The 26,308-nt window shown below is 33.4% G+C and overlaps 1 protein-coding gene and 1 pseudogene across 1 annotated transcript; one reads left to right on the forward strand and one right to left on the reverse strand.

The window, feature by feature from the left end:
- LOC127227321 (vomeronasal type-2 receptor 116-like) overlaps positions 1-8,329 on the forward strand; it is a 46,404-nt pseudogene extending 38,075 nt beyond the window's left edge.
- Positions 8,330-15,333: 7,004 nt separating this feature from the next.
- Positions 15,334-25,483, reverse strand: LOC127227434 (vomeronasal type-2 receptor 116-like). Its single transcript, XM_051191756.1, has 6 exons — positions 25,284-25,483; positions 21,516-21,795; positions 20,355-21,161; positions 19,429-19,656; positions 18,371-18,494; positions 15,334-16,253 (listed from the first exon to the last, which is right to left on the reverse strand). The coding sequence occupies exons 1-6, from the start codon at positions 25,478-25,480 to the stop codon at positions 15,334-15,336; spliced, it is 2,556 nt and encodes an 851-aa protein (XP_051047713.1). The 5' UTR covers positions 25,481-25,483.
- Between the last annotated feature and the right edge of the window lie 825 nt (positions 25,484-26,308).

Genomic DNA, 26,308 nt, shown 5'->3' on the forward strand with positions numbered 1-26,308 from the left:
ATGAAATTGATCAGTTATTGATAGGAAGTGTGCTAGAAGCCTAAAATTTTCATATTAAACAGCACATTTAACAGCAAAGGGTTAAAAAAGGATTTTTCTACCCATTGGCAACAAGCCAAGGAAATAGTAAGGAAATGTCCTACTTGCTCATTCTATAACCAAACTCCTTTACAACCAGGCAGTAACCCTAAAGGTATAAATAGGAATGAAATATGGCAAATGGATGTGTTTCATTTTGCAGACTTTGGAAAATTACACTATAGATACATTTTCAGGGTTTCAATGGGCCACTGCTCTGAGCTCTGAAAAGGCTGATTCTGTTATCACACCCCTATTAGATAGAATAGCCATTATGGGCATACATGCACAAATAAAAGCTGACAATGCTCTAGCATATGTCTCCAGCAAATTGAAACCGCTTTTTGAGTATTATAACATAAGGCACATAACTGGTATACCACACAATCCTACAGGACAAGCAGTGGTTGAGAGATCCAATTGTATTTTAAAAGAAATGCTCCATAAACAGGCAGGAGGAACCAAGAAACCCAAACACAGAGTACATAATGCTTTATTAACATTAAACTTTCTTAATGCTGATGAAAAAGGAAAAACAGCTGCAGAAAGACACTGGACAATAGAAAAAACTTCTGAACTAAATCAGCCAGTGTATTTCAAGGATGTATTGACCTCATAATGTAAACCAGGATATGTGTTTCGTTGGGGTAGGGGTTTCAGATTTGAATCTACAGGAGAAGAAAAACCATGGATACCATCTAAGTTAATCAAGATCTGAGTTGAACAAGAGGAAACATCTTAATGAAGAGAAATGACAAGTCACCCAACAGATTAGGTACCATGAGATGTGTGGAGACTTCTCAAAGGTAGGGGAAGTCTTCTGTTCTTGTTCTTACAGGAAAACAGAGAAAACCTATCTTCAAACAGCCAAAAAAAAAAAAACCTTAATATGTAATTACCTACAGAAGAGAAGACAGCTCTCCAGAAGCAATTACTTAATGAAGAGAAATCTGATATATGGTAAAAATATTTAATTCTAGTAAACTATTTCTATACAGAAATCTATTTCCCTTTATTATCTTGTATTACTGTAGTCCCAATTCATGTAAACCAGTGCTGGCTTTGGATTTGTTTTTGGCTTTCCTTCTCTAAATTCAAGCATGTTGTTATGATTAAATTCAGGGTTTCTGCCTTAAATCAAGAGGCTAGTTAGTGTAAGGCACAAGAAACCAAAATCTGGGGACTCATTTGCATATGAGCAATTTTTCTCTGAAATCCTAATTTTCTCATATACATTTTGATGCTTATTGTTGCCTTTCCCTAAAGCATACCTTAAAACTTGAAAATTTTACTTTAATATTGATGTTTAAGTTTTCCATAAAGAATAATAACAATTCCTAACAGCAATCTTTGAACTCTCCAGAAAGAAGATGGGGCCCCACTTTATCATTTCCACTTGACTCAACCTGATGCATCTGGACTACAAACATCACCCTAAAACCGGTTTGAGACTGTTTTGCTTGAGACAACTCATGACTGTAATGGTGCACCTTCTTATTACACCCTGGCCAGAGTTTCAAATAGAACTACAGTCAAGCATTTCCTGCCACAAAGTGACTAGCTACATATGTCACAGCCAGTTCTGAAGAGAAATTTGGTTGCTAAAAATTTTCTTCCTACAGGATCCCATGGAGCAAGCATTGTCCCATTTCAGCAGGAAGTAATCTTCAAATAACAATGCCCACTTTCCCTACTCTTGGAATTTGGGATAATATTCATCTTCTTTGGGCTGGTTTTAGTTACTTAGGTTTGGGTATGTAAGATGAGGCTTAGACTTGGGTCGATCTTTTAGACAGAAATAGAGTGTGTTTGGGAAAGGTATGGTTTAGATTGGATGTAGGTAGATTAGCTTATCCTTGTGAATTATTTAGTAAGAGTGAGTTATTAGTATTATACATCTTACATTGTTATATTTGTGTAAGCTATGTAAAATTAAGTTTATACTCCCTTCCCAGACAAATGGTATATTATATATTATCATAGTATGTGAAATCTTTCCATTTATGATGTTGTATGTACATTATTCTTACCATATTTTACGTATGTATACTTTTGCTTGTGTTCCAGACATTTTGTATATTGGTACAATTTGGGATATTTATCATGCTGTCTAGACATTTCTCCTCTACCTCTATTTTAGGGATTTATATGTATGTATATGTGCACAGTTATATTGTTTGGGTATTTGTCCCTGCTTTACTCAGGGAAGTTTCAATCTGTTTTTTAGCTAAATTCCTGAGTATTACAGATTATCTTCACTCATGTTTTCTTTACCTATGAAATTAGTCAGACATAGATGCTTAATCTTCAATCACTTCATAGAAATGCAGAACATGACATTTGAATGTTTTAATATTAGTACTCCATTGACACAAGACACTGTTGCTCCTGACAGCACTGTGCACTTTCCCATAAATATGTTGGACACTGTTGTTGCTCCTGCTGGACTCCATTTTTGCCTCAGCTAATGGCCTCTTGAGCAAAGAACTGCCCCCACCTTGACCACTGATTTTGACATGCAGTCCTATGTGCTTGCAGAAGGCAAATATAGAAGACTGATGAACCTTGCCAAGTTAGGGTAAGACAGCCTTTCTACCTCCCTGCTGTTGTTGTAGTATGTAAAGTACTCTTGTCCTTAGCCAAAACTTGGTGTACCAATGTTGCTGTGAGACCTTGGGTGACTGTCCAGGTAGCTTACAGTTTCTGTCCTAGCTGCACCTTTTGGAAGTTGCCCATCCGCACTTCCTGTCTACCCTGGTATTGTTATTTTCCTTCTCATGTCTTGATGAGGTTGAAGATTAAACAATACAACTATTATTTTCCTCTTCTTAGTTGGATATATTAGGTACTAGACTTCAGTTTTCCAGATTAGGACAACTCTATTGAAAACTCTGTTATGCCTTCGCCCTAGGACTAGATATGTAGGTATTTTTGTTCTCGATTTTCCTTTTCTTAGAGCACACTCATTAGTCACTGTTTTGTATATAGTTTTGTATCAAGCCTAAATCTTTTCTTTAGACTAAAAGGGGAATTGTACTGGGATATTTACTTTGTCTCCTTCTGTGGCACTGTCCACGTCCAATGGGTGGTTGAGCATAATTGACCTGTGGAAGTAGTTCTGAGGAAGAGCTGGGGAATCCTCTTTTGCTGGCAGGATGGGAGAGGAGAGTATCCCGTGGAATGTGCTGGTGTTCATCTGTCTAGGTTGCAAGTTATTTCTCCCAGAATAAACATCTATTCAGTCTATTTGTTTATCCTGGTCCTTATTAAACCACAATAAACCTATAGTAGAAACTTATAGTTATGTTATCTATATATGAAGATATATTTCAAAATGATAGATATTCTTCAAACCTTTCAAAGAGTTATAAAATATCACATTTAATATGGGTTAGGGTTTTTCATGACAGTGAGACACAACTGCTTCTGGCAGTACCAATTTCATCAGAGAGGAAATGGGCATCGAAGAAATTTGTGGCTTTGCCTTCAACATGGCAGAAATAGCCATTTTGGCAAGAAAATGCTTTTTCCTGGGCTTTTTGACTGTATTCTACACAAACTGGTCATGAAGGACCCACAAAAAACTGATTGCTGAACTTGCCAAACAAGATGAGACCGTCCAGCAGCATTCCCGCTTCATGGAAATTCTGCCAGAGATTATGCAGGATACAGAGAAAAATGACTGAAAAACTGCCAATATAGGTGGATGGTGTAAATTTCCTGCTTTACTGAGAATTCTGCTAGAAACACTATTTCCTGTGTGTTGAAGATGGATGCTCCAACATTACAGAACAACTTTGGGTATCTGTACAGGCAGCAAGATTTCTCTGTCAATTCTAGAGTATATATTATCCTTCTGAGGTCTTTGATGGATTTGAAGACAGATAGTTATGGTTAAAGTTTTCCTTGGTTATGATAACAGATAAGTTACTTATAAAACTTTAGATTCAGGGCTAGAGAGATGGCTCAGAAGTTACGAACACTGGCCACTCATCAAGAGGCCTTGGGTTCAATTCCCAGTACCCACATGATTTCTTACAACCATCTGTAATGACATATAATGCCCTCTTGTGGCATGTATGCAGAACACTGTATATAACAAATAAATAAATAGATCTTAAAAATAAGTTTGGTCACTATAAAATAAAAAAAGGCTCCTGTAAAACCATAAATAAGTTTCATACTTCAAAAAATACTTTAGACTCAAGAAAATAGGATAGATGACAGAATATTTTGTTTAATTTTTGCTAAATGTTAATGGACTAGATATTGTTAACTATGGTTCTTTCTTGAAAACTGTTTTGTTACTTATACTTTTGCTATGTTAAAGTTCAAATTTTTCTTTTTGTTTAGACAGAAAAGAAAGGAGGTGATGGGGTTTTTTTCCTCTGTATATATGCTTCTCTTATTGGTTGAAAAATAAAATACTGATTGGCCAGGCAGGAAGTAGAGGTGTGACTACAAGAGAAAAGAGAAGGAGATGGGCAGAATAGATGCCATGTAACAGAAGAAGGAGAAAGAGGTCCAGACCCTTCTCGTGTAAAACAAAACCATGGAACTACATATATTTATAGAAATGGGTTAGTAATTAAGACAGAGCTAGCCAGTAAGAAACCCTAGCCATAAGCCAACAGCTTTAAAATTAATATAGCATCCTCTATGCTTATTTAGGCAGAAAGGCAGTGGGATCTGCTAGGATAAGAAACTCCAGATTCATTCATTCATTCATTCATTCATTCATTTATTATATATTGTGATCTGTCTGTATATATTCCTGCATGCTACAAGAGGGTACCAGATCTCATTATAGATTCTTGTGAGCATCCTTGTGGTTGCTGGGAATTGAAATCAAGACCCCTGTAAGGGCTCTCCAGCCATGTCTCCTTCTGTAATTACCTCGAGCAGAACTGGGAAACTTTTTTTTTATTTTCAGGACTGCTCTATTGTTTCCTTTAAAAGACGGAGGAGGAAGACCTCATAAATGTTTATTTCTAGCAGTTGTTCATTACACTCTGCAGTGATTGACTGGGCATAACTGCTTTCCATGTATATCCTTGTAGTCATTATTCAAAAGGGAAAAATATTTATTTTTATCCTTTTTAGAGTCTTTTCAAAAAATTGAAAGCTAAAAAAATCGTTAAAACATTAAGTAAAATATAAAAGTTAGGAATCAGCAATCTTCACATTTAGATTTTATACTGTATTTATTTCGTTTGGGCTTTCAGTGTCTATAATACAGCATTAGCAATATGATTCCAAAAGAAGTTCGATATATATTATTATATCAAACCACGTGGAACTACATATATTTATAGAAATTGGTTAGCAGTCAGAGATTTTATTGATTTAATGACAAATAAAGGAAGTTAATTATTTTTGTTTTGTTTGTTTTCCTGCTTGATTCTGCATTAAGCTCACATGAAAATCATGATGCTAGTGTTTGGAAAGCAAAACTAAATGTTTCAACCTCAAGCTGGGGATATTTTTTAATATAAATACTATAAGTATCAAACTATTACCTCCCCACTCTATGCTGAATTTGTTTTACTCAGTTGATATAACTTTGTTTCCATTTTATTCATGATATTCTGTTTTATATAACATTAAAACATTCATTTTTACAAAAGAGTTCTCCAGCCTGCATTTGAGTAATTATACTCACTAGTTTAGATACCATTGCTTAGCAAAATTGGGGAGAATTTTAAAACTAAAGCAGAATTTAAACTTTTTGAAGGATAGACTCAAAACTGGAATGGAATCATCACTTTTCAGTATACACAACTGCAAGAAAAGTGAATATAATGTGGCATGAATTATTAAGATGCAAATGGAAGGAAGTTCTTAGCATAATCCTTTATTATGTTTCAAAATTATGTCCTTGAGATATGGAATATTAACTTGATTTTCATGTATCCTCAATAAATACTGAAAACTTGGTAGTAGCATTGAATGGTTAAATCTTAAGAAATAAGTATAATTTGTAGACAATGTACCTAATCAGATATTTGAACGTAAAACTACATGTGATATTTTTGACATGTAGAGAATTTGTCCATGGTGTTTCTGTTCTCCTAGAGCTTAGGCCTATGCTTGGCTGTGGATCTCTGAATCTGATTCCTTTAGTTACTGGATGAACGCTCTCCGACAGCAATTAGGATAATCACCTATCTGATTACAGGAGATAGCCAGTCCAGGGTACCTATTCATTATTGCTAGGAGTCTTAGTTGTGGTCATCTTGTACATTCCTTGGAGTTTCCCTTATTTCAGGTTTCTATATGACTCCAAAATGTTCCCTCATCATACAAAATATCTCCCCCTCTATCACACCTCAGATGGATCCCTTATGTTCCCATTCCTACCTGCCCTCAGTTTATTCAGGAGATCTCTTCAATTTCATCTTCCCAGGGGAATTCTTCCATCCCCATTCCCGTTTTTTATTTCCTTGTTACCTAGACTCTCTGGAGCTGTGTATTGTATAGTTATTCTTCAGTTTACAGCTAATAACCACTTATGAGTAAGTAAATACCATGTTTGTCTTTCTGGATTTGAGTTACCTCTGGGGTGATATATTATTTATGATTCATTAAAGCTTGCTTGAGGATTCAGAAAGCAAAGCCTATCTCAAGCTGTAGAGATCAGGCAGTGGTGATACAAACCAGTGGTCATAAAGCTAGGTAGTGATTGTACACACATTTAATCCCAGAACTCAGGATTGAGGTAGATGTATCCATTGTTAGTTCAAAGCCACACTGACTACACAAAATTGATTCAGTCCTAAAAGAAAGAGCTCACACAATGATCATCTCAGCACATGGGATAACACACATTTAATCATTATACTAGGCACATAGAGACAGGTGGATATGGCTGGGCAGAGAAAGGAATAAAAGGAGGATGAAACAGTAATTTAGTGCTTTTTGCCTCTGAGGATGTGGGCCAGGCTTGCCATTTCAGTTTGATAGAGGTAAGATCGACTGGGTGGCTGCTTTGCTTCTCTGATCTTTAGCTTGAAGCTTAAGTCCCAGTATCTGTCTCTAGGTCTTTTATTTATCTTGTTACAATTGGTGTTCAACATTAAACTATGATTGTCAAAAAGTCTCTTTGAGGCCATGGCCCAAGCCATAGCTGCAGGTGGGACTCCTGCTTGAGTCCTTTCTGTCTGAGTCCCAGGCTGACAAGCTAGGTTTTCTATTGTTTTCTCCTCAAATCTTTGAGCAAGTGTGGGATTTTCCACTTGTGGGAATTTTTTAAACAATGTTCAGCCTCTACCCAAATTCAGGAAGCTTTTGTGCTTTTCCTTGAGCCCTTCACCTCAGGATGACACTCTCAGCCCATAGCCACAAGCTAGTTTTATAATTTACATGTGCTATGCCTCACAGTTCAATGATATTCTTAGCAGATTTAGAAAGTCTATTGGAAAATTTTAAAGAAAAGTATTAGTATAAAAAGAGAGTTTTTCATATACTAAAAAAGTGACAAAATTTGTTTTGTGTATGATTAAATCATGGATAGTTTAAAAATGGAACAATTAAGTGAAGGGATAATCAACTTAACCAGGATTGACATACTGTTAATTATCATTTGAAAATTTTTGTTGTTGTTTTCATAATTCTTGGTTTATCTCTAAATTGGTTGATATGAATGCTGAGAGGCAGGCCTTAGAAAAACTTATTAAAGCAGATTGCAGAGATATTCAAACCCAAACTGAGGAATTACATGGAACAAGAAGTTCTGCAATGAATTCTCAGGTTAGAAAGGAGATTCTAGTACCTTTAAAGAACCATCTTTAATATATCTAATAATCTCACAGGAAGTGCCAAATGAAAGATGTGGAAAACTGTGATGATATTATATTTAGGGAAATTCACTGAAGCTATAGTCTCAAATGGCATCCATTCACCATTTGTGAAGCAAATGGTAAAAATGGGGTTAGCTTGTAATAGGGTTATTCCTTTAGATTGGATAGATTTAATTAAAGCTGTCCTAGAGGCTGGACCCCAGGAAATAATATGTTTCCTCTTTCAGAAAAAGGGTAAAAATATTGAAGAAAAAGATAAAGCAAGAGGTATGCATATCTCCCAAGATCAAATTCTTGGAGAATGAGATTATACGACTTTAAAAAGGCAATGTCTGTATGATGACAACCTCTTGGGTTTATGCCATGCAGCAACTTTCAATGCTTGGGACAGAATTGGAGAAGCAGAAAAGAAAATTGAAACATTTGCAAAGGTTATACAGCGCCCAAAGTAAGCATTCATTGATTTCATACAAAGCCTGCCATCATAAGTAAATTGAATGATATGATGTCAGATTCAGAAGCTGAAAAATAATAACTAAAATTATGGCTTTTAAAAATAATAATGTGTTACTAGAAATTTTCCTGACACCCTGGTCACAGAGCTGAGTCTGCTTCAAATAACAGAGATGCTGTATTAGATATAAAGCTGTTGGCCTATTACTAGCATTTCTTATTGGCTAGCTCTGTGTTGGAGTATGGTGCTCTCCTACTCTAAACCCAAGAATACTTATTAAAGAAAAAATCAAAAATATCTGTCTAATGTCAAAATAGCCACCTGACATTGAATAGAAGGAAAACAAATATTTAAGGACTATTGTATTGCCACTAATTTCTTGATTCTTTCATTTTATATTGACTTTTAACAGCTTTCCTTAAAGCATAAATAATATATTCACATAAAAGCTATAATAATATATATGTATTTTATACTTTTGTCATGCTATTAATGGTTATATAGAGTTGTAATTAGTTTTAATAAAAGGCTTGTTCTACCTTACTGTACATTATTTTGTGTTTGAGTCTCTACTAGTTTTTTCTAGTGAGACATGACAATGAATAACAGTGACCTTTGAAGTTTGCAAATCTTGCCAAGACAAGGTAGAACAGTCCTTCAGAAAATCCTGCATCACAGAAAAGTATGTCAGAGATGCTAGGCCAGTAGGGTTAAGATGGATGCCCTAACATTGCAGAAGCTTGAGTGACTGTCAAAGCAGCCATCTGTTTCTGTCATTTCTCACATATTTTTGGAAGTCATTTACTTGCACTTACTCTATATTCACTTAATATTATTTCCTTCTCATGTCTTTGTGGGAGTTGAAGACTAGATAATTATAGTTATAATTGTCCTTGTTTATGAAACTCAGGATGGAAAATCACTAAAGAAAGGTAAAGTGTAAACGGTTGAGAACCATTAAAGATAACTTGATAATGCAAATTAGAATAGAAAGTAAAGTATTACAAGATTTTGTATTCACCAAGATAACATAGATGATGAAATACTTTCTCTGAATTTGTCAAATGCAATGGACTAGATATTATTGATGTAATTAATACCTATATATTGTATATTCTTGTTGTATATAATTTCTCATATGTTACTGTAGCTTTCTTTTTTTTGTATTAGACGAACAGGGAAAGTGTGGTGATATATTGTTATTGTGTAGTTTATTAAAACTTTCCTGGTGATTCAGAAAGCATTGCCAGCCTTAAGCTATAGAGATAAGGCATTGGTAATATACATCTTTAATCTCAGCAGTCATAAAGCTAGGCAGGTTTTTTTTCACACCTTTTATCCTAGGACACAAGATTAAGAGGTAGATGTATCTCTATTAGTTCAAGGTAGCACTGACTACAAGAAATTGATCTGTTCATAAATGAATCAGTTCATACAAATGTGATCTCAGCACTTTGGATCATATGCCTTTAAACCCAGAACTAGGGAGGTGGAGATAGGAGGATATGACTGCAAAAAAAAAAAATGAATAAAAAATGAGGAATTAAGAGCCTTTAGAATTTGGGAGTTTATGGGGACAGGTTTTTGCCATTTCAACTGGATGAAAGAACATTTACTGGTTTGCTGTTATGGTTCTCTGAACTTCAATTTGAATCCCAGTATCCATCTCTGGATCTTTATTTATGGTGCTACATACCTCATTCAGGGTGATTTTTCTAGTTCCATAAATCTGCAGTCAAATTTCATGATGTCTTTTTTGATTTGTTTTGTTTTGTTTTTCTTTTCAAGACAGGGTTTCTCTGTGTAGCTTTGGAGCCTATCCTGGCACTCACTCTGTAACCCAGGTTGGCCTTGATCTCATGAAGATCTACCTGCCTCTGCTTCTTGAATGCTGGGATTAAAGGTGTGAGTTACCACCACCTGGCTAATACCCAATGGTGTAATTATACCACCACTCACCTATGGACATCTGATTTTTGACAGAGAAGACACAAATACACAATGGAAAAATGTCATCTTCAGCAATTGATGGTGGCATAAATTGATGTCAGCATGTAGTAGAAAGTAAATATAACCATAGCTTTCACTCTGCACAAAACTCAATTCCAAGTGGATCAAAGACATAAGTCCAGTTAAACTAAACCTGATAGGAGAGAAAGTGATAAATAATGTTGAATACATTGGCACAAGAAACAGCTTACTTACTGAATATAAAATTAGTGTTACAGACACTAAAACCAATAATTAATAAATAAGACCTCATGAAACTGAACAGTTTCTGTAACACAGAGGACACTGCTAAAAACATAAAATAGCAGCTTACAGAATGATGAAATACCTTCATTCACCTCACATCCAACACAGGGCTGATATTAAAAAGAAACTAGATATCAAAAACTCCCAAATAATCCAATTAAAAATGGAGTACAGATCTAACCAGAGTATTGTCAAAAGAAGAATGTCAAATGGCCTAGAAACCCTTAAAGAAATATTCAACATCCTTAGCAATATATATTAAAATGACACTGTGAATCCATTGTACAACATTCAGAATGGCTAAGAGCAAAAACACTGATGACAACTCATGCTAGAGAGGATGTAGAACAAGAAGAACACTTCTCCATTGTTGGTGGGAGGGTAAACTACTACAGCCTCTTTGGAAATCAACATGCTTTTTTTTTTTCCTTAGAAAATTGGGAATTGATCTACCTCATGACCCAGCTATACCATTCTTATCCATATAACCAAATAAGTCAATTATACCACAAGTACACTTTTTCAACTAAGTTAATAGCAGATGTATTCATAATAGTCACAATTAGAAACAACCAAAATGTCCTTCAAATATAGGCTAGATGAAGAAAATTGTTTTAAATTGCTAAATCCTTCAAGTATGAACTTTCAGTTATCTTATGTTTGTGTAGGTCATGTGACACAGTTACACAACCTCAGCAACAAAGTCATTGAGATGACAATAATATAACAGACAGGCAGAGAGAGTATTGGGAAGCAAATCATGAGTAAGCAAGGAGTGCTGTGATCCCATTTCACTAGGCTTTATCTTTTTATGCTATGGGTATGTCTACATGATTACTGTAAGGACCAAACCTTTAAAGTTTTGGAAAAATGAAATCCAATCATAGCAGCTTAAGTCCACATCACATGAACAAAGTTTTTACAATGGCAGAAATAAACATTGTTCTATTTTAATAATTAATAAGAAAATTAACCAATTTCTTTCTAAATTAATTTATATGCAAATAGTTTTTAGTGATCTCAACATATGCCCAATGTATCCCAGTTGTAACAGAAGCAATATTAAGAATATCAACTGCATAGAAAAATCCTCCATAATGTCTGAATTAGATTTCATTCTTGTTGTATGAAATTAGAAGTGATTACTTTTTTCTTGACTTGAAGGTAAAGTCTGTCTTGGTTGGTAAGTCATGTGACATGATCTTATGTTAATTGATTCAAACAGTTTTCTGCACAAAACAATAAATAAGAATGCTGTTGTTTATTTTATGTTTTCCTTTTTTATTCAGTCCAGGAACCCAGTCAATGAAAGATTGCAACTACATCATTCAATCCAACATAATTCAAAAAGTCTAGTTTAATCTCTGGTAGGTATTCTCTGAGTTTTGTTATATTTATGCTAGAACATATCAAGTTGATAATTAACATTAACTACTATAATGATCTTGGCTTTCTAACATAGATCTATGTGTCAAAACAAGATTTTTCAATCTACCTTGCCAGATAATATACAATAGTGTACACAAGTTGTACACACTTGTAAAATTTCTATTACCTATCTGGGCTGTGAAACCACACATTCAATGTTTACACATTTAACCAGGTCAGGATCCAATGTAGATTCTGAGAAAGAATGTAGCTGGTAGTATCAGGCATGATAAGGAAAGGTTGAAGGAAGAATGAGCTAGGATTATATGAACAGTGTACTACTAGAAGAGTGTAACATTGTTATCAGAGACATTGACTAGACAAATTATGGGAAATAGAAGAATCTTTCAGAACTATACTGTCCTTTAGTCTCAACAAACTAAAAGCATGTAGAAATATACTAGGGAATACATATATTGTGGAAGACCTAGTCTAGTTATTTTTCTCTGTCAATTTCATAGGACCACCTTTCCTGTTATTAGACTAGGATTTCAAACAGTAAGCTAGGGACACACACCTTTAACCACATTATTAGATAAAATGTTAAAGTATTTTATTTAAAATAAACTTGAGATTAGAGTCAAGAGAAAATGTCAAAGCTAATAGAACTACACAGCAAACTCACATCATGGAATTAGTGATTGTCAATTCCTTGCACATTTCATGAAACACTAGAACTCTATGAAGAAGGTGTCATGTTCTGTGTAAGGATATCAATCCCTCCTCAAAATGAGTGATGATTTCCTATGATAATTTTTTTTACTCCAAACATACCAGTAATTGTATAGTGTCTTCTGTATCCAAGTCCAAACTTCAAAGTGAGCATCTAATGGAAGCAAAACCTTTTCGATTTGGGAGTGGAGGTAAAGTATAAACTGATGTAAAAGTCATGTTCAGTTAATTCCTGAAAAATGCAAATATATCTGACTCTTTTTAGAATATGAAAAGACAAATAAAGAATAAGCCTTCTCCCTATGAAGGCTCTTATGGTTGAAAGAAATCCAGACTCCCACATACCACAGGATTTTACCTGAGACTGTGTAATAATATATGAGAAAGGAATCAAATTTTCATTTGATCCCACCAAAGGAAAATTTTTTCCATACAAATTTTCTTATCCAATTCAAAGTGTACTTTGTAGAAGTGCCTGAAACAGTTCATATCTTTTTCTCTCTTATAACTCATGATTGATACTTATCTTTTTCTCATTCTCTTTTGTTTCTACCAACATACCCATTATCTTCCTGGGTAGGACATTTAGACAATGGCAAGAATTAAATTAAATATACTATATATTTTGCCATTCATCTCCCATTACTTTTTACATACCCTCATCTCAAGTTGATTACTTTTATTTTTGATAATCATCAATTTTCATTTATTGATGGTATTATGTTACTTGGTTTTAGAACACTCAGTGGAACATTGGAATGCTACTAGTTTTCAAAATAAGTCTGAAAGAAATTAATATGATAGCATTCTTTGTACTACATCAAGTTTTAACATACATCTATTCTCACATAAATATTTGACTAACAGTCCTAATATAATATATTTAATTAACACAAAGATTACATGGTTCACATGCAAGTAGACCCAATAGTTGCTGCTTCAATCTGTCTGAGCCCACATGCATCTTGCTTATTTGATTATGAGGAAATTTTTCACTTGATATCCTCCAAATTGTTTGGCTCTTAGAATCTTTCTACCTACTCTGGGGTAATAATACTTGAGATCTGAGGGTAAGGACTTGATCTAGATCTACAACTTAAATTTTTCTCCTTGCAATATCTATAGGGTCCTACATATTTTCCCATTTGCTGCTGGAGGAAGCCTTTCTGGTGATGAATGAATCAGACACTGATTTCTGAGGATAGCAGATTATCTGTAGGACTCATTTTATTGGTTTATCTTCTTAATAGTGTTTAGTTTTACCCCTAGTATCTTGGCTATCTAACCTCAGGTCCTTGGTTATCTATTGAGTGATGGGTATAGGTTACACTTTGTTGGACTGGGCCTTGTTCAAATCAGACATGATTGCTTTGCTATTTCCCCAACTTCCCTACTGTAATTGCCCTAGCACATTTTGCAGGCAGGACATCTTGTAGGAATAAATGGATCTTTCACTCTTATGTGTGCTTTTAGGATTCTTTTCCTGATGTTGGATTGTATTGTCCAACTGTAATGTGATAATTTTTCTTCACCTTACAATGAATTTTTGCATATTTAGTTGTTATCTCTTGGAAGCTTGTTCCTTTTTAATGAGAGATAGAAGAGAAGTAGTTCTGGAAGTGAGGGTAGATGGGGAGAAACCAGGAAGAATAGAGTGGATATATTCAAGAAAAGAGAATCTGTATTTAATAAAATAGAAATAATAACCAGGAAATGGTATTTAAAAATTTACAGACTAATGTAAGGCTCTACATCATAACAAAAAAAAAAAATACAACAAGTTAAGGAATACAGCCTCTGTTCTCTCATAATTTCTGAATCTGATTTCTACTTGTGGATAGTAGAATAAGTTAACTCTTCTTTAATTCTCATATTGTTATAGGAGAGTTATTTTTGAAACCTAAGAGAATTTATAGGTTAGAGAGCAATGTGGTTGTGTTTGGTCTCTGTATGTAAATGTGTGTTCATGTGCATATGTACACCTAGAATATCAAGGGTATCATAATACAGGAATAAAGAAAATGAGAATCTTTTCATTTTCTTAAAATTATATTTTCAGTGATATATAATTGTCCCTTTCCTTTTCCTGACTCCAGTCACTGTCACTATTCTCAAGACTGAATTTTCAAGTTGAGAGCAATTCATTTTTTATTAATTTTGTTAAATATGGATGCATATATGTCATGTAAATACAAAATATTAGGACACAAAATATGAAAAGAATTAATTAATTTTATGTAAATTTCTTTTTATCCCATATCAAATTAAAGGGAATCTTCCTTGAAATAAATGGCCATATATTCTCCCACTGTAATTATTTAGTATGGAACACAATATTAATGTATAATTTATACTGGAAAAAATTAAGTTAACTCTTACTACTAATGCATAGCTATTACTCAATTCAATTTAATTGCATACAGTGCTATAAAGAAGGAAACCAGCATTATAGATATAGAAAGGTCAGATCAAAATGCTTTGTTGATAAAAATTGAGATCTTGGCCAAGTTTTAAAACTGTAATATGTAGTTTATTTTCAAAATTTATTAATGAGACAAAAATGCAAAATTTGACTTAAAATTTTAGGATAAACATGTCAATGTAGTCTTGGTGGGAAGTATATTATAATAGAGATGACAGAAAAATCTAATGAGCATTTTCCATTTTAAACTGCATATTCCTGAAGTTGTGAAAATAATTTCTCTTAGGTCTTAACAAAATAATGAAACACTTTGGAACAAAGATGCAAAGAAGCAGACCTGCACTGGAGGCTAAGATACAGAATACCTCCACAGCCACCATAGCTTTGCCCTTGGTGCTATGATAGACAGGGAGGAAGGTAATCCAGACACAACAGAACACCAACATGCTGAATGTCAGGTACTTGGCTTCATTAAATGTGTCAGGCAGATTCCTGGCCATGAAAGCCACAGTGAAACTTCCCATGGCAATAAGCCCCAAGTATCCCAGAACAAAATAAAAGGCAATAATTGAACCTTTGTTACAGAAAATCAAAATGTGGTTTTTTTCAACATGTATGTCAACATCAACAAATGGAGGAGAAGTTCCCAGCCAGATTCCACATAGTATCAGTTGAATCATGGTGCAAATTGGAATGATGAAGTTAGGTGCTCCTGACACCAGCAGCCTCCTCATCCTTCTATCTGGAGTAGTAACCTTGAAGGCCAGTACTACTATAATTGTCTTGGCCAAGACAGTAGAAGCAGCCACAGTGAACACTACTGCAAATATGGTCTGTTGCATGAGGCATGTGGTCATATTGGGTTGGCCAATGAAGAGCAAGGAACAGAGAAAGCAAAAGATGAGGGAAATAAGTAGAACATAACTGAGAACCCGGTTATTGGCCTTGACTGTGGGAGTATCCTTGTGCTTTAAAAAGATAGCTAGTACTATAGTTGTGAGAACAGAGAAGCACAGAGCCAAGCAGGCTAGAGACATTCCCAAGAGGTCTTCATAACCCAGGAATGTTGTAACTTTTTTGAAACAGTGATTTCTTGCAGGATTTGCATACTGATCATCAGGGCACTTCAGACAGTGGTCCATGTCTGGTATGGAAGAAATGAATCATTTGGTATAATATATCTTGGCATTTTAAGGACATAATATATTGATGCAATATAAATTTCCTGTCAAATTACACTTATTTTTAGAGGTAGATAGAAAATTAATTTTTTACATTTAAGTATTAATATAAAAATCTATTATCTTTTGTACATTTTTGAAAATGATTTTATCATTAATAGCCAAGAACTTTTTATTCTCTTGCAGAATTAATTAACATGGGTTGAAGAATTTATGTTTACACAATAAAATGTCTTAGTGAGGACCAAATAGAAACAAATATTTATTCTTCATAATTACCACCTAATTTCCCTATGTGTTTAAAGTATCACATTTACTATTAGGTTTCTTATAAATTATGGAAAGAAATAGAAATTACCAGTTTACTAATTCTGTAAGATTGAACTATCAATATTGCCAATAGAAAAATATTTAGTGAGAAAATAACATGAAAGAGATTCTTTACGTCATTTAACTTAATTATATTTAGTCATTTATTTTATATCTAGACCACACCTTCCCTTTCCTCCTCCACCGCCCCATTTCCTCCACTCACCTCCCCTTTATTCCCACAATCCACCTTTCCTCTGCTTCTATTCAAAATGGGGCATGTCTCCCATGGATAACAGGAAACATGGAAAATCAAGTTGAGATTGCACTAAGTTTCTCCCCTAAGAACATAGATAAGATACAAAATAAAGGATGTGGGGAAGGGATTCCTTTTACACATATCATATAATTTATGACATCCCATTTTCTTTTTTTTTCTTTTACTTTTTCAAGACAATGTTTTCCTGTGTAGCATTGTATATCATGCTGGCCTTGAACTCAAAGAGATTGCCTGTCTCTGCCTCCCAAGTGCTGAGAATAAAATTGTGAACAACCACTGTCCATCTATAACACCATATTTTTAAGTGCATTCAATTGATTAGATCAACTAAGCAAACTTTGTATTTATATTATTCTAATAATGATTCTTTCCATTCATGACTAGATATCCCTTACCAATTACTTTTGTTATGTCATATTTTAATACTTGATATTATCAAAATTATTGAGCAAAGGCATTCATATTTTTTCCTAACAATTTTAAAATGACTTATATAAAATACATTATTTTTAGTATTTTAAAACATACAGAATAGGCACCAAAGTTTTGAAAAATACTGGAGTAAATTTTTCTTTTCAAATACTAAAAGGTTAAGATATTTAAACCAGAATTTTCATAAATTTATTTTCTATTTAGTATTTCATGAAACTGTCTTTCCCATTATTCACTTGGTCCCATACAAAATAGGTTTAATATTTCAATGAATTGTTTGATGTAAACTTTATGTGCATTCCACATTATGATGTTGAAATGATTTGGAACAATTTACATTCTGGACTGAAGATTACCTTAAGTTTTTCGGTTTATGTCATCACTGCCAAAGCAATTCCATCTTTCAGTTACCTGTTATACTATCTATAACATCACTACCAAATGTTCCATGGTACCATTATCAATAAGAAGATATCTTTGTGTATCAATCTAAAAAGTTTATGTGCAAACTTGTTTTCAGTATTGAATATTATAATAAATGTTTCAATTTGAAATTTTATGTGCTAGCTTCCAAACTCACTTGTGAAGTAATATACAATTAAAAATTCAATCAACCTAGTGAAAGCATGATCTACCATAGGACACATGAGAAAATGCATGCCTCTTAAGCAGGATGCATTATCCATGAACATCTACAAGTTATTATAAATCAGATAGGGGCTAGGTACAAGGATGTGTAGATCCCATGTCTTAAGGAATATTAAAATGTAGATATATTATAAAGGGATGGATTCCAGGAAAACATAAATGCTACAATGATATCTAGTACTCTGAAAAAGTTTCAAAGAAATTATTATGTAAATAGTATCTAGAATAATGATTCAAATGTGTGATTCAGGACACAGGTTGATTTGCTTAAGGTTTAGAATTGCATTGCTGTTCATTTGATTCATGATGAACTTTATTTTTTCAATTCCCAGAAGACATCATTGGGGATCATCTAAAAATGGCAGAAATTAGCTAATATAATGAATCTTTTGGTATGTTATATATTTTTACCTGTCATATTGGAAATTTCATTCTCTGGGCAAGGTATACAATCAAAACAGCAGACAGCCTTTCCCTGCTGAGGGGATTTTCTGAATCCTGGACAGCAAGGCATGCTACATATTGAGGGTGGAATCTGAGGAAAATAACAAATACAATATAAAGAAAAAGTCTTATCTACTTAGTAATAGTAATATACATTTACAACATGGTATTATATATAAACATCCTTTTACCAATATGCAATAAATTAAAAACTTTTACTTTATATTGTGGTTACCTATTGTAGATGTATTATGATTTATACATTGAGAAACATATGTATATTGTGTGCTTATATTTAATCTAAACTTATATATCTATCATAACATAGACAAATATGTAATTATGATGTTGAAGGACATTGCTGCTGATAAACATCACAGCCTTCTCATTGCCTAGAAGTTTTCCTCAATAGATCATCAAAAATGGGATTCCTTCCTCCAGCATTACTTCCTACCTCTACCTGACCTTTTCTGTAGACTGTTCCTGGACCCATAGAACTGACCTTATCTGAAAGCTGTCTCTAACCCAAATGCCTGTCTCTAAAATAGAAGTCTAATTTAATCTTTGGCTTCAATTAGGGCAAGATTTCTGCTAGAAAATTTGTGCTAGAAATTCTGCTATTGGACCCTACTACCACTTACTTACTCTTGTGATAGGAATGTTCTACTTCCCCAGGCTCTCCAGTCTTATATATTCCTTATACTCTGGAATGAAGTTGAACTGAGTCACACAAAGTCTGTCACCATTAGAGCTCATGGGTCATGTACAAAGCTCTGTTTCACCACTACTGACTTTTAACCTCTTGAACCTATGGCCAATAGGTCACGAGGATAACAGGACCATATAGAATGTATAAATATTAATACTACTAAAATAAAAAATGTCCTGAAAGAAAATCTAGTGCTGTGAGAATTAATTTAGTGTTAATATTTAAAAATACTGTATCTCCTGAGGACAATGAATTACATTTTGACATTTTGGATACTTCTGTCACATATAGAATTGTACAAGTAAGTCCAACAAACCTGGCTAAGGTCTATGTTCCATTTAATCATTTCTTTAGACACGTACAGTTGTTGACCATGCAGCAAATGTTTGGTAAATTTTCCTATTTTCACCTTAAGTTCATGACTTGGCAAAAAATCCATATTGTAGTAAATGTCATATTTCATATCCTGATTTTCTTTCTGATTCATGTTTACTTGGTCTCCAACAGGATTTGTAAATTGTATGTTCTTTAGGTAGTGAACCATCTGAAATATTTATTATTTTATTGTCAAGTATGCCTACACATTAAAACAAATAATTTGAGTTCAGGTTGCATCTAATTTTCATTAATCTGTCTAGAAATGGTATCTAATATAAAATATTCATATACCAAATAGAAAAAATCCACAAAGGGATAACAATAACACTATATTTTAGAAATAACTGCTACTCACTGAGTTTGGTTCCTTAACAGTTGCACACCTGAATGATATTTCTAAGAGTAGAGAGATACTACCCACATTATTTCCTCTAAGTGTTCCTTGATAATCAGATAAGGTATTATGATCATCAGCATGTTAAAAAATGTGGAAACTGTTTGCTGTTATTTATGATTTATTCACTTAATATTGCTCACCAAATCCTTGATGACATAAAAACCATTTCATTTGTTTTAGCTTTCAAATTTTCATGAGAAAGAACTACATTTTTATTTTGAATATAATAAACATGCATATGTGGAAAATGGTATGAGAAATTATATTGTCATGAAAATCTGTGTGAGTGTCAGTATTGGCTGGAGTAGAGCCTATACACAGTAAGATTCACTTGCTATCCAGTAAATGGGTATATAAATTCCTGTGTATAATAGAAAGGACCCTGGAATTCTTGTGTTGAACCTATATTACCCATTGTAAAATTTATATTTATCATACCACATTACCTTCATTGGAGTACATATTACCTTCCAAGAGTCAAATTCCAATCCTTCCCCAGAACACTTTGGCCATGTATCTACTTCTTGTAGCAGCATCTCATGGAGTGCATAGGCCACAGCATGCACAGTATTGTATAGGACATAACCTGTACCACCCACAGACATTTCTAAATGGTGCTTGAATAACCAATTATACCGTTTTTCTCTTGAGCAATTCTTAAGATTCATAGAATTAAATGAATTCAGAGAACAATTAAAATAAATCCACCATAAGCTAGCAAGTGAAACTCTACTTTTATACTTGGAAGGATCTGTTTTGTGGATAAATGTTGTAAAGCCAGGTAATTCAGAAAAGTGAAATGAAAAAGTAAAGGTCCCATAGAAAGAATTAAGAAGTAATCGACTCTTATGTGTGATCAAGTCCCACTGTGAGGTAGTGACCCAGATCCTGTGAACATTTACTAATCTGTAGAGTTTAAGGTTGAGCTGCAGATGAGAGTCTTTGTCTCCATAAATTATAACAACTTTAGCTGATGATGTTGTAATCTCATTATAATAGTTATTTACATTTTTCTGGAATAATATTTTATTTTCCACAATAATATGCACAAAGGCCAAGCAGGCACTATTTCTTTCCATCTCCTTTCTCAATTCTGAGAGAAATTGAAGTCCCAGGTCATCATCTGATATGATTGCACCAACCCAGTTCCATCTGAAATGTACCACCAAATTGACCATGGCCAATGCAAGAGAGGTGTCCTTAGGAGCCATCTGATAGAGATGTGGGAACTGTTCATGGCTGCTCAGGAGAGGATGATATGGCCCATAGTAAATCTGAATGTCATGGAACATAATAACTTGAAGAAGGCAGAATGCATAATGATCAGTCTTAAAGTAACTGTGCTCATTAAAATCCTGAAATGTTAGGGAATGTGGATTTACATCTTATTAAATCATAGATAATTTCTTGTGAATACCTTTAAAAGTACAGTGAACTATGTCTGCAACTAAAACACTTTAAATTTATTTTATTTGTATCTATTTATGTTGAAATACTGGTATGTGCCACAATAATTTCTGAGCATATATGCATTGAAATTAAATATATATATATTAGTCATTTTTGATACCTGAAAATCAGAATTAAAGGAGCCAATGTTTCACTAAAACTAACTAACCCATCCTTACCTCTGGTCTATTGGTGATGTACAGGAGTGGTCCAAGCATAGCAGATGATAACCATATTGGACCTGTAAGTACAATTAAGTATCTCCTCTGATTTTTACAGTAGTAGTTAGGAAGAAATTCACCTATTTTTGAGGATAAACTATTCATTCTCCAATCATCTAGTACATTACATTCAACTTTAACTAGCAGAGAAATGTTAGAAAGAATATGAGGGTCCTTGTTGATATTTTCAAGAGCAAAATAAAGAGACAAAATCAAGTGAATATTCTTAGTTGTCAACCTGAAAAGAAAGCAAAGAAACCATTACATATTTGGCTACAAGTATGATAATATTAAACCACACTAATAGTGATTATGTATTTAATACTTGTATTTCCTATTGAAATGGAAAACTAAGCCCTGTTACTGTGAAGTATGAGAATGTGAGATCTCCAGAATTCAGTAATAGTTCTTAAAATGTTTACTTTTTTTCTTGGATTGCATTCATGTGAGATGCTTTGATTTCGGACTTTCATACAATTTTGTTTCATGTCTGTGAGCATGGTGTGATGTTTCCAGAAGATATTGAATCTGCTAATTCCTTTCTTTACTTTAGAACCTAATGAATGACATATATGGAATATAGGTGGGTCATACCTTCTATTCAGGATGTGGTACATTTTTACAAAGAATCAGCCTTTGATAAAGCCCTGACTTAGTTATGAATATAACCATCTGTATCACCATCTCTGAGAATCTTTATATTCACAAGCAGTGCAGATAGCATAATTATTTTTACTTTTCTCTATACTTTCTGCACTATTATCCTTTTCCATTCCATTCAGTGCCATATAAATTTCAGTGATATGCCATTGATTATAAAACTATCATGAATAAGCCTTCTTCACATGGGCAATGAGGTTGATTATAGCCCATTTCATTTTTAGTCATCTGATTATGCTTTTTATGCTTCTAGACTCTTGTACTGATCATCTAAAATTTTAAATTTTAATCTCCTTGTAGATCCTGATATATGTTTCTTATATTTTTGGTTGTAGCCTAGCCTTTAATGCCTGAGCTATCTCTTCAGCCCATTTTTCTTATTCTTTTTCAAAATCATATATAAACAATTGTTAATAATTTTTCTTAATATTTGTTTTCCCCGTGAGTTTTTCTGCTTTTGTTTCCTAACATATGTATTTTTATTGCTTTATGACAGTATTCCACATCTGAATACACTATGCTATTTTGTTGCTCCTCAAATAGTGGTCAATTGAGTGAACAGTATATTTGCCCTATAATTTGTGGTTGTGCTGCTTGAATAATTTTAACCTTAGGTTTATTATTGTTTTATTTCTTAAACCTTTCTGTGTGATTCAGAAATAACCAAGCTTCCATTACTTTTTTAGTACCCTTACAATTGTGATGGGTTTTATTGATATAAGCTATTTCCAGTTTTACATTTAAATCCTCTAGTTAACCAATGAAGTTACTATTCTATGACATTAATATCTAAAGTTACTAAGTCCTTGTTTTCCACATAATGTTTTAGATTTTATAATTGTTCTTTTTGTGTCTTCAAGTCTTCAATTTCCATGAACTTCAGTCATTCATTCATTTTGGATTTAATGTTTCTATATAAAATTTTTGACAAATTAGTGATTTGCATACTTTTTAACAGTTCCTTTTCCATGTAACATCATCAGTATTTCAACATTTCCTAATCAGAACAATGACCTATTACTCATCAAGATAGATTTTCATTTTAATATTGAACAAACTAGAGTTTGTTGAAGATTATTTCCCCCTTAATTTACCACTTTGTCTTTTTGAAAACTGTCAAACATGAATGTCCTGTTCATTTTCAAGATGAAAATTTTGTTGCTGTGAGTTGTTTACAACTTAAGGAAAATTTGTTTAATATCAGGATTTCTATTGGCTATCCCTAATGGGATAACCCTCATTTCTTATATTGTTCCATTGCTCTGTGTTTTTGTGGGTTTCTCTTGCTTTATTCAAAGTCACGAATTTGCTGCTCTAAGTAAATACTTTATCTATGTATAACATAAATAATCTAGACACAAATCTAATTCATCACAGAAAAATGGCTAAGTATGGATAAATATTGGCCACTAATAAATTCTTGAAAAAGAAGACTCAGTTTTCTTTTAAGTAAATGGCCCCTAGTGGATAATTCATCCCTGTGGTTATTTTTTACATCTACTTCATGATCCTGAACATCTTTATCTGCTATGAATTTTAGTCATCCATATGTTATTACAACTTTTGCTTCAAATGATCAAATATCACTGAAGTATTCCTCACAGAGATTACAATGCCCATCTTATACAGTGTTCATTAACAGATATTTAGTGTTACTTGTGACAATTTGCTTTGCATGCTACAGGTGACACTGCTACAATTATACAAACCAAATTTCAAATCTAGTGCACAACACTATTAAAGTAAAAATATAGTCAAATATTCAAATCTACATTGTATTATACATATTTCTACAATATATAAACACACTCCTCATATTGGGTAAAAGGAAAAAAGAACAAATGTACTATAATTGCCAGAGAGTAAATTTATGGAGCTGAGAATCAAGGCATGAAAGTATCAAATCAATAACAAGAAACATGCCCATATCTGTAACTTTAACAGGCATCTTTCAAATAGTGGCATGTGCTACAGTGAACAACTTTCATTATAGCATTTGATGAGGGAAATATAAAGTCAACATTTCCAGTGAAATACTGTAGTTGGGATCTTCCTTGGGCTGTTAACTCATAAAAAAAAACAACATGGGGATATGTTAATTGTGGAAGTTCAGGCTTAGCTTGGGATTTTTTCTAATTAGCTCTCATAACTGAAATTAACCAATTTTTATTGATTTAAGTGCCGCCTTGTGGCTTTATTACCACATTTCTCTACTGCCCATCCTGCTTGCTCTTCAAAACCTGGCATCTCTGATAATTTCCCAGTGTCATCTCTGCTCCCAAAATCATGCCTAGCAATTGGTCTTTCAGCATTTTTATTAAATATGCATGACACATCTTCACAATATAACCTCTTTATCTAGTGCACATACTGTTCCCTGAACTTGTAAGGATGATTGTTATACATGAATAACAAAGCCTGAAAAAGAAAAAAAAGTTATGGACATTGCCATTAAAAAGTAATATGGCTTTATATGTGCTCAACTAAAAATAAAATGAAAAACATAAAATTAGCATAGTGAAATTTCTTGATGTTTGGTATTTGATTAAAGCTGTAAGACTAATACAACACAGCAGTTCTGAAAGAATGATATGACCACCACTTGAATAAAAATGCAATATTCTATTAAGGATGTTACCCATGAAGCAAGGAAGAAATACCAAAGTTTCCATCATGATAGATGAAACACTAGAACAACAATGATAGAATAATTTACTCAGCCTTCAAATATTGGACTCATATCAGTGCTTGGGATTATAATTCTCATGAACATCACTTGGCAACATGCAGTGGGAATTGCTACTATTAAGGAAATCTATTTAGAAGAAATATAGATCTGCTGTATCCCTCAGCTTTCAGCTTGAAAAATCTGACTTCAAAAACATGAACAAAATAACCATTAAATCACTTGAAAAATAAAATAATCATGTTGAAACAAAATAATTTTTGATTATGCTCTAGATAATAAGGTAGGGCACAACAGAGAGAAAATATTTTCCTATACATGGGGCCACTATGTATTTCCATTAATGATCAATCAAAAACAAATAAATAAAGGGCACTTACTTCTTATCCGGATTCCTGGTGAAATAACCATTCTTAATGTGACCATGCTTTGTATATATAGAAAACAAACAATCAGTATCTTTATCTTGACCCAATATATCTAGATCGCTTTGTCTCAGAAAGCACCGGGGGCCTATCAAACTGCAAAATAAAAATGAAAGCCTCAGGACCAAGAAGAAAAATGTCAAGTAGAACATCTTCATAATGGAACCAAGTTGGTAACCAAGGTAAAAGTACACTAAGCAGAGTTTCACAAATCAACACATTTCAAATGTGCCTATATACACATATGTGTCTCTTTTATTGCTCTAGTACTTACAAGTGTATTTATGTTTCCCAGTACATTTCTTCTGAGTTTATTCTCTAGAGAGCTGTTGAACATTCTAATGCTTCAGGGTCTACATCTGAGTTATTATGTTCAGGTGCAAGAAAATTTCAGTAATTTTAAGTAATATCACACAATTTCTATATTCTTGTGATTTTATCAATATCAATGGACATGAAGTCATCTCTAGCCTGGGAAAAACCAGGCTAGATTCCTCCTTAGATATCTACTCAACACCACTAATTTATAAAATCCCTTTTCTTATAAACATGTGAAATACTTGAAGTATATTACATTAGATATTCCAAACCAAGTTTGATATGGAATTACCAGACACAACCCCTTTTGACAGAGCTTACAGTATACATACATGCATTATACCTCTGCATGTTTATGATATGGGATACATTATAAATTATTTTGCTTCCTGAAATCTACAGAGTATGCAATTTAACACACACACACACACACACACACACACACACTGAGTTGTCACTCGGCAGCACAAAATCTCCAACAGTTGAAGGGACTAGAGTACCAATCATGATACTGAAATCAAACATGCCTATCAGTATCTCAAATTAATGCAGAAGTGAAACAGCATTTTTGTAGTTCTATTTGTAGTTCTATTCATGCCCTGGGCCTCAGTTTCCATTGATTATATTGGTATCCACCTTATTTATTTTTAGAATTGTCTTCT

This window comes from Phodopus roborovskii, unplaced genomic scaffold (assembly GCF_943737965.1).
Source record: "Phodopus roborovskii unplaced genomic scaffold, PHOROB, whole genome shotgun sequence".
NCBI classification, from domain to species: domain Eukaryota; kingdom Metazoa; phylum Chordata; class Mammalia; order Rodentia; family Cricetidae; genus Phodopus; species Phodopus roborovskii.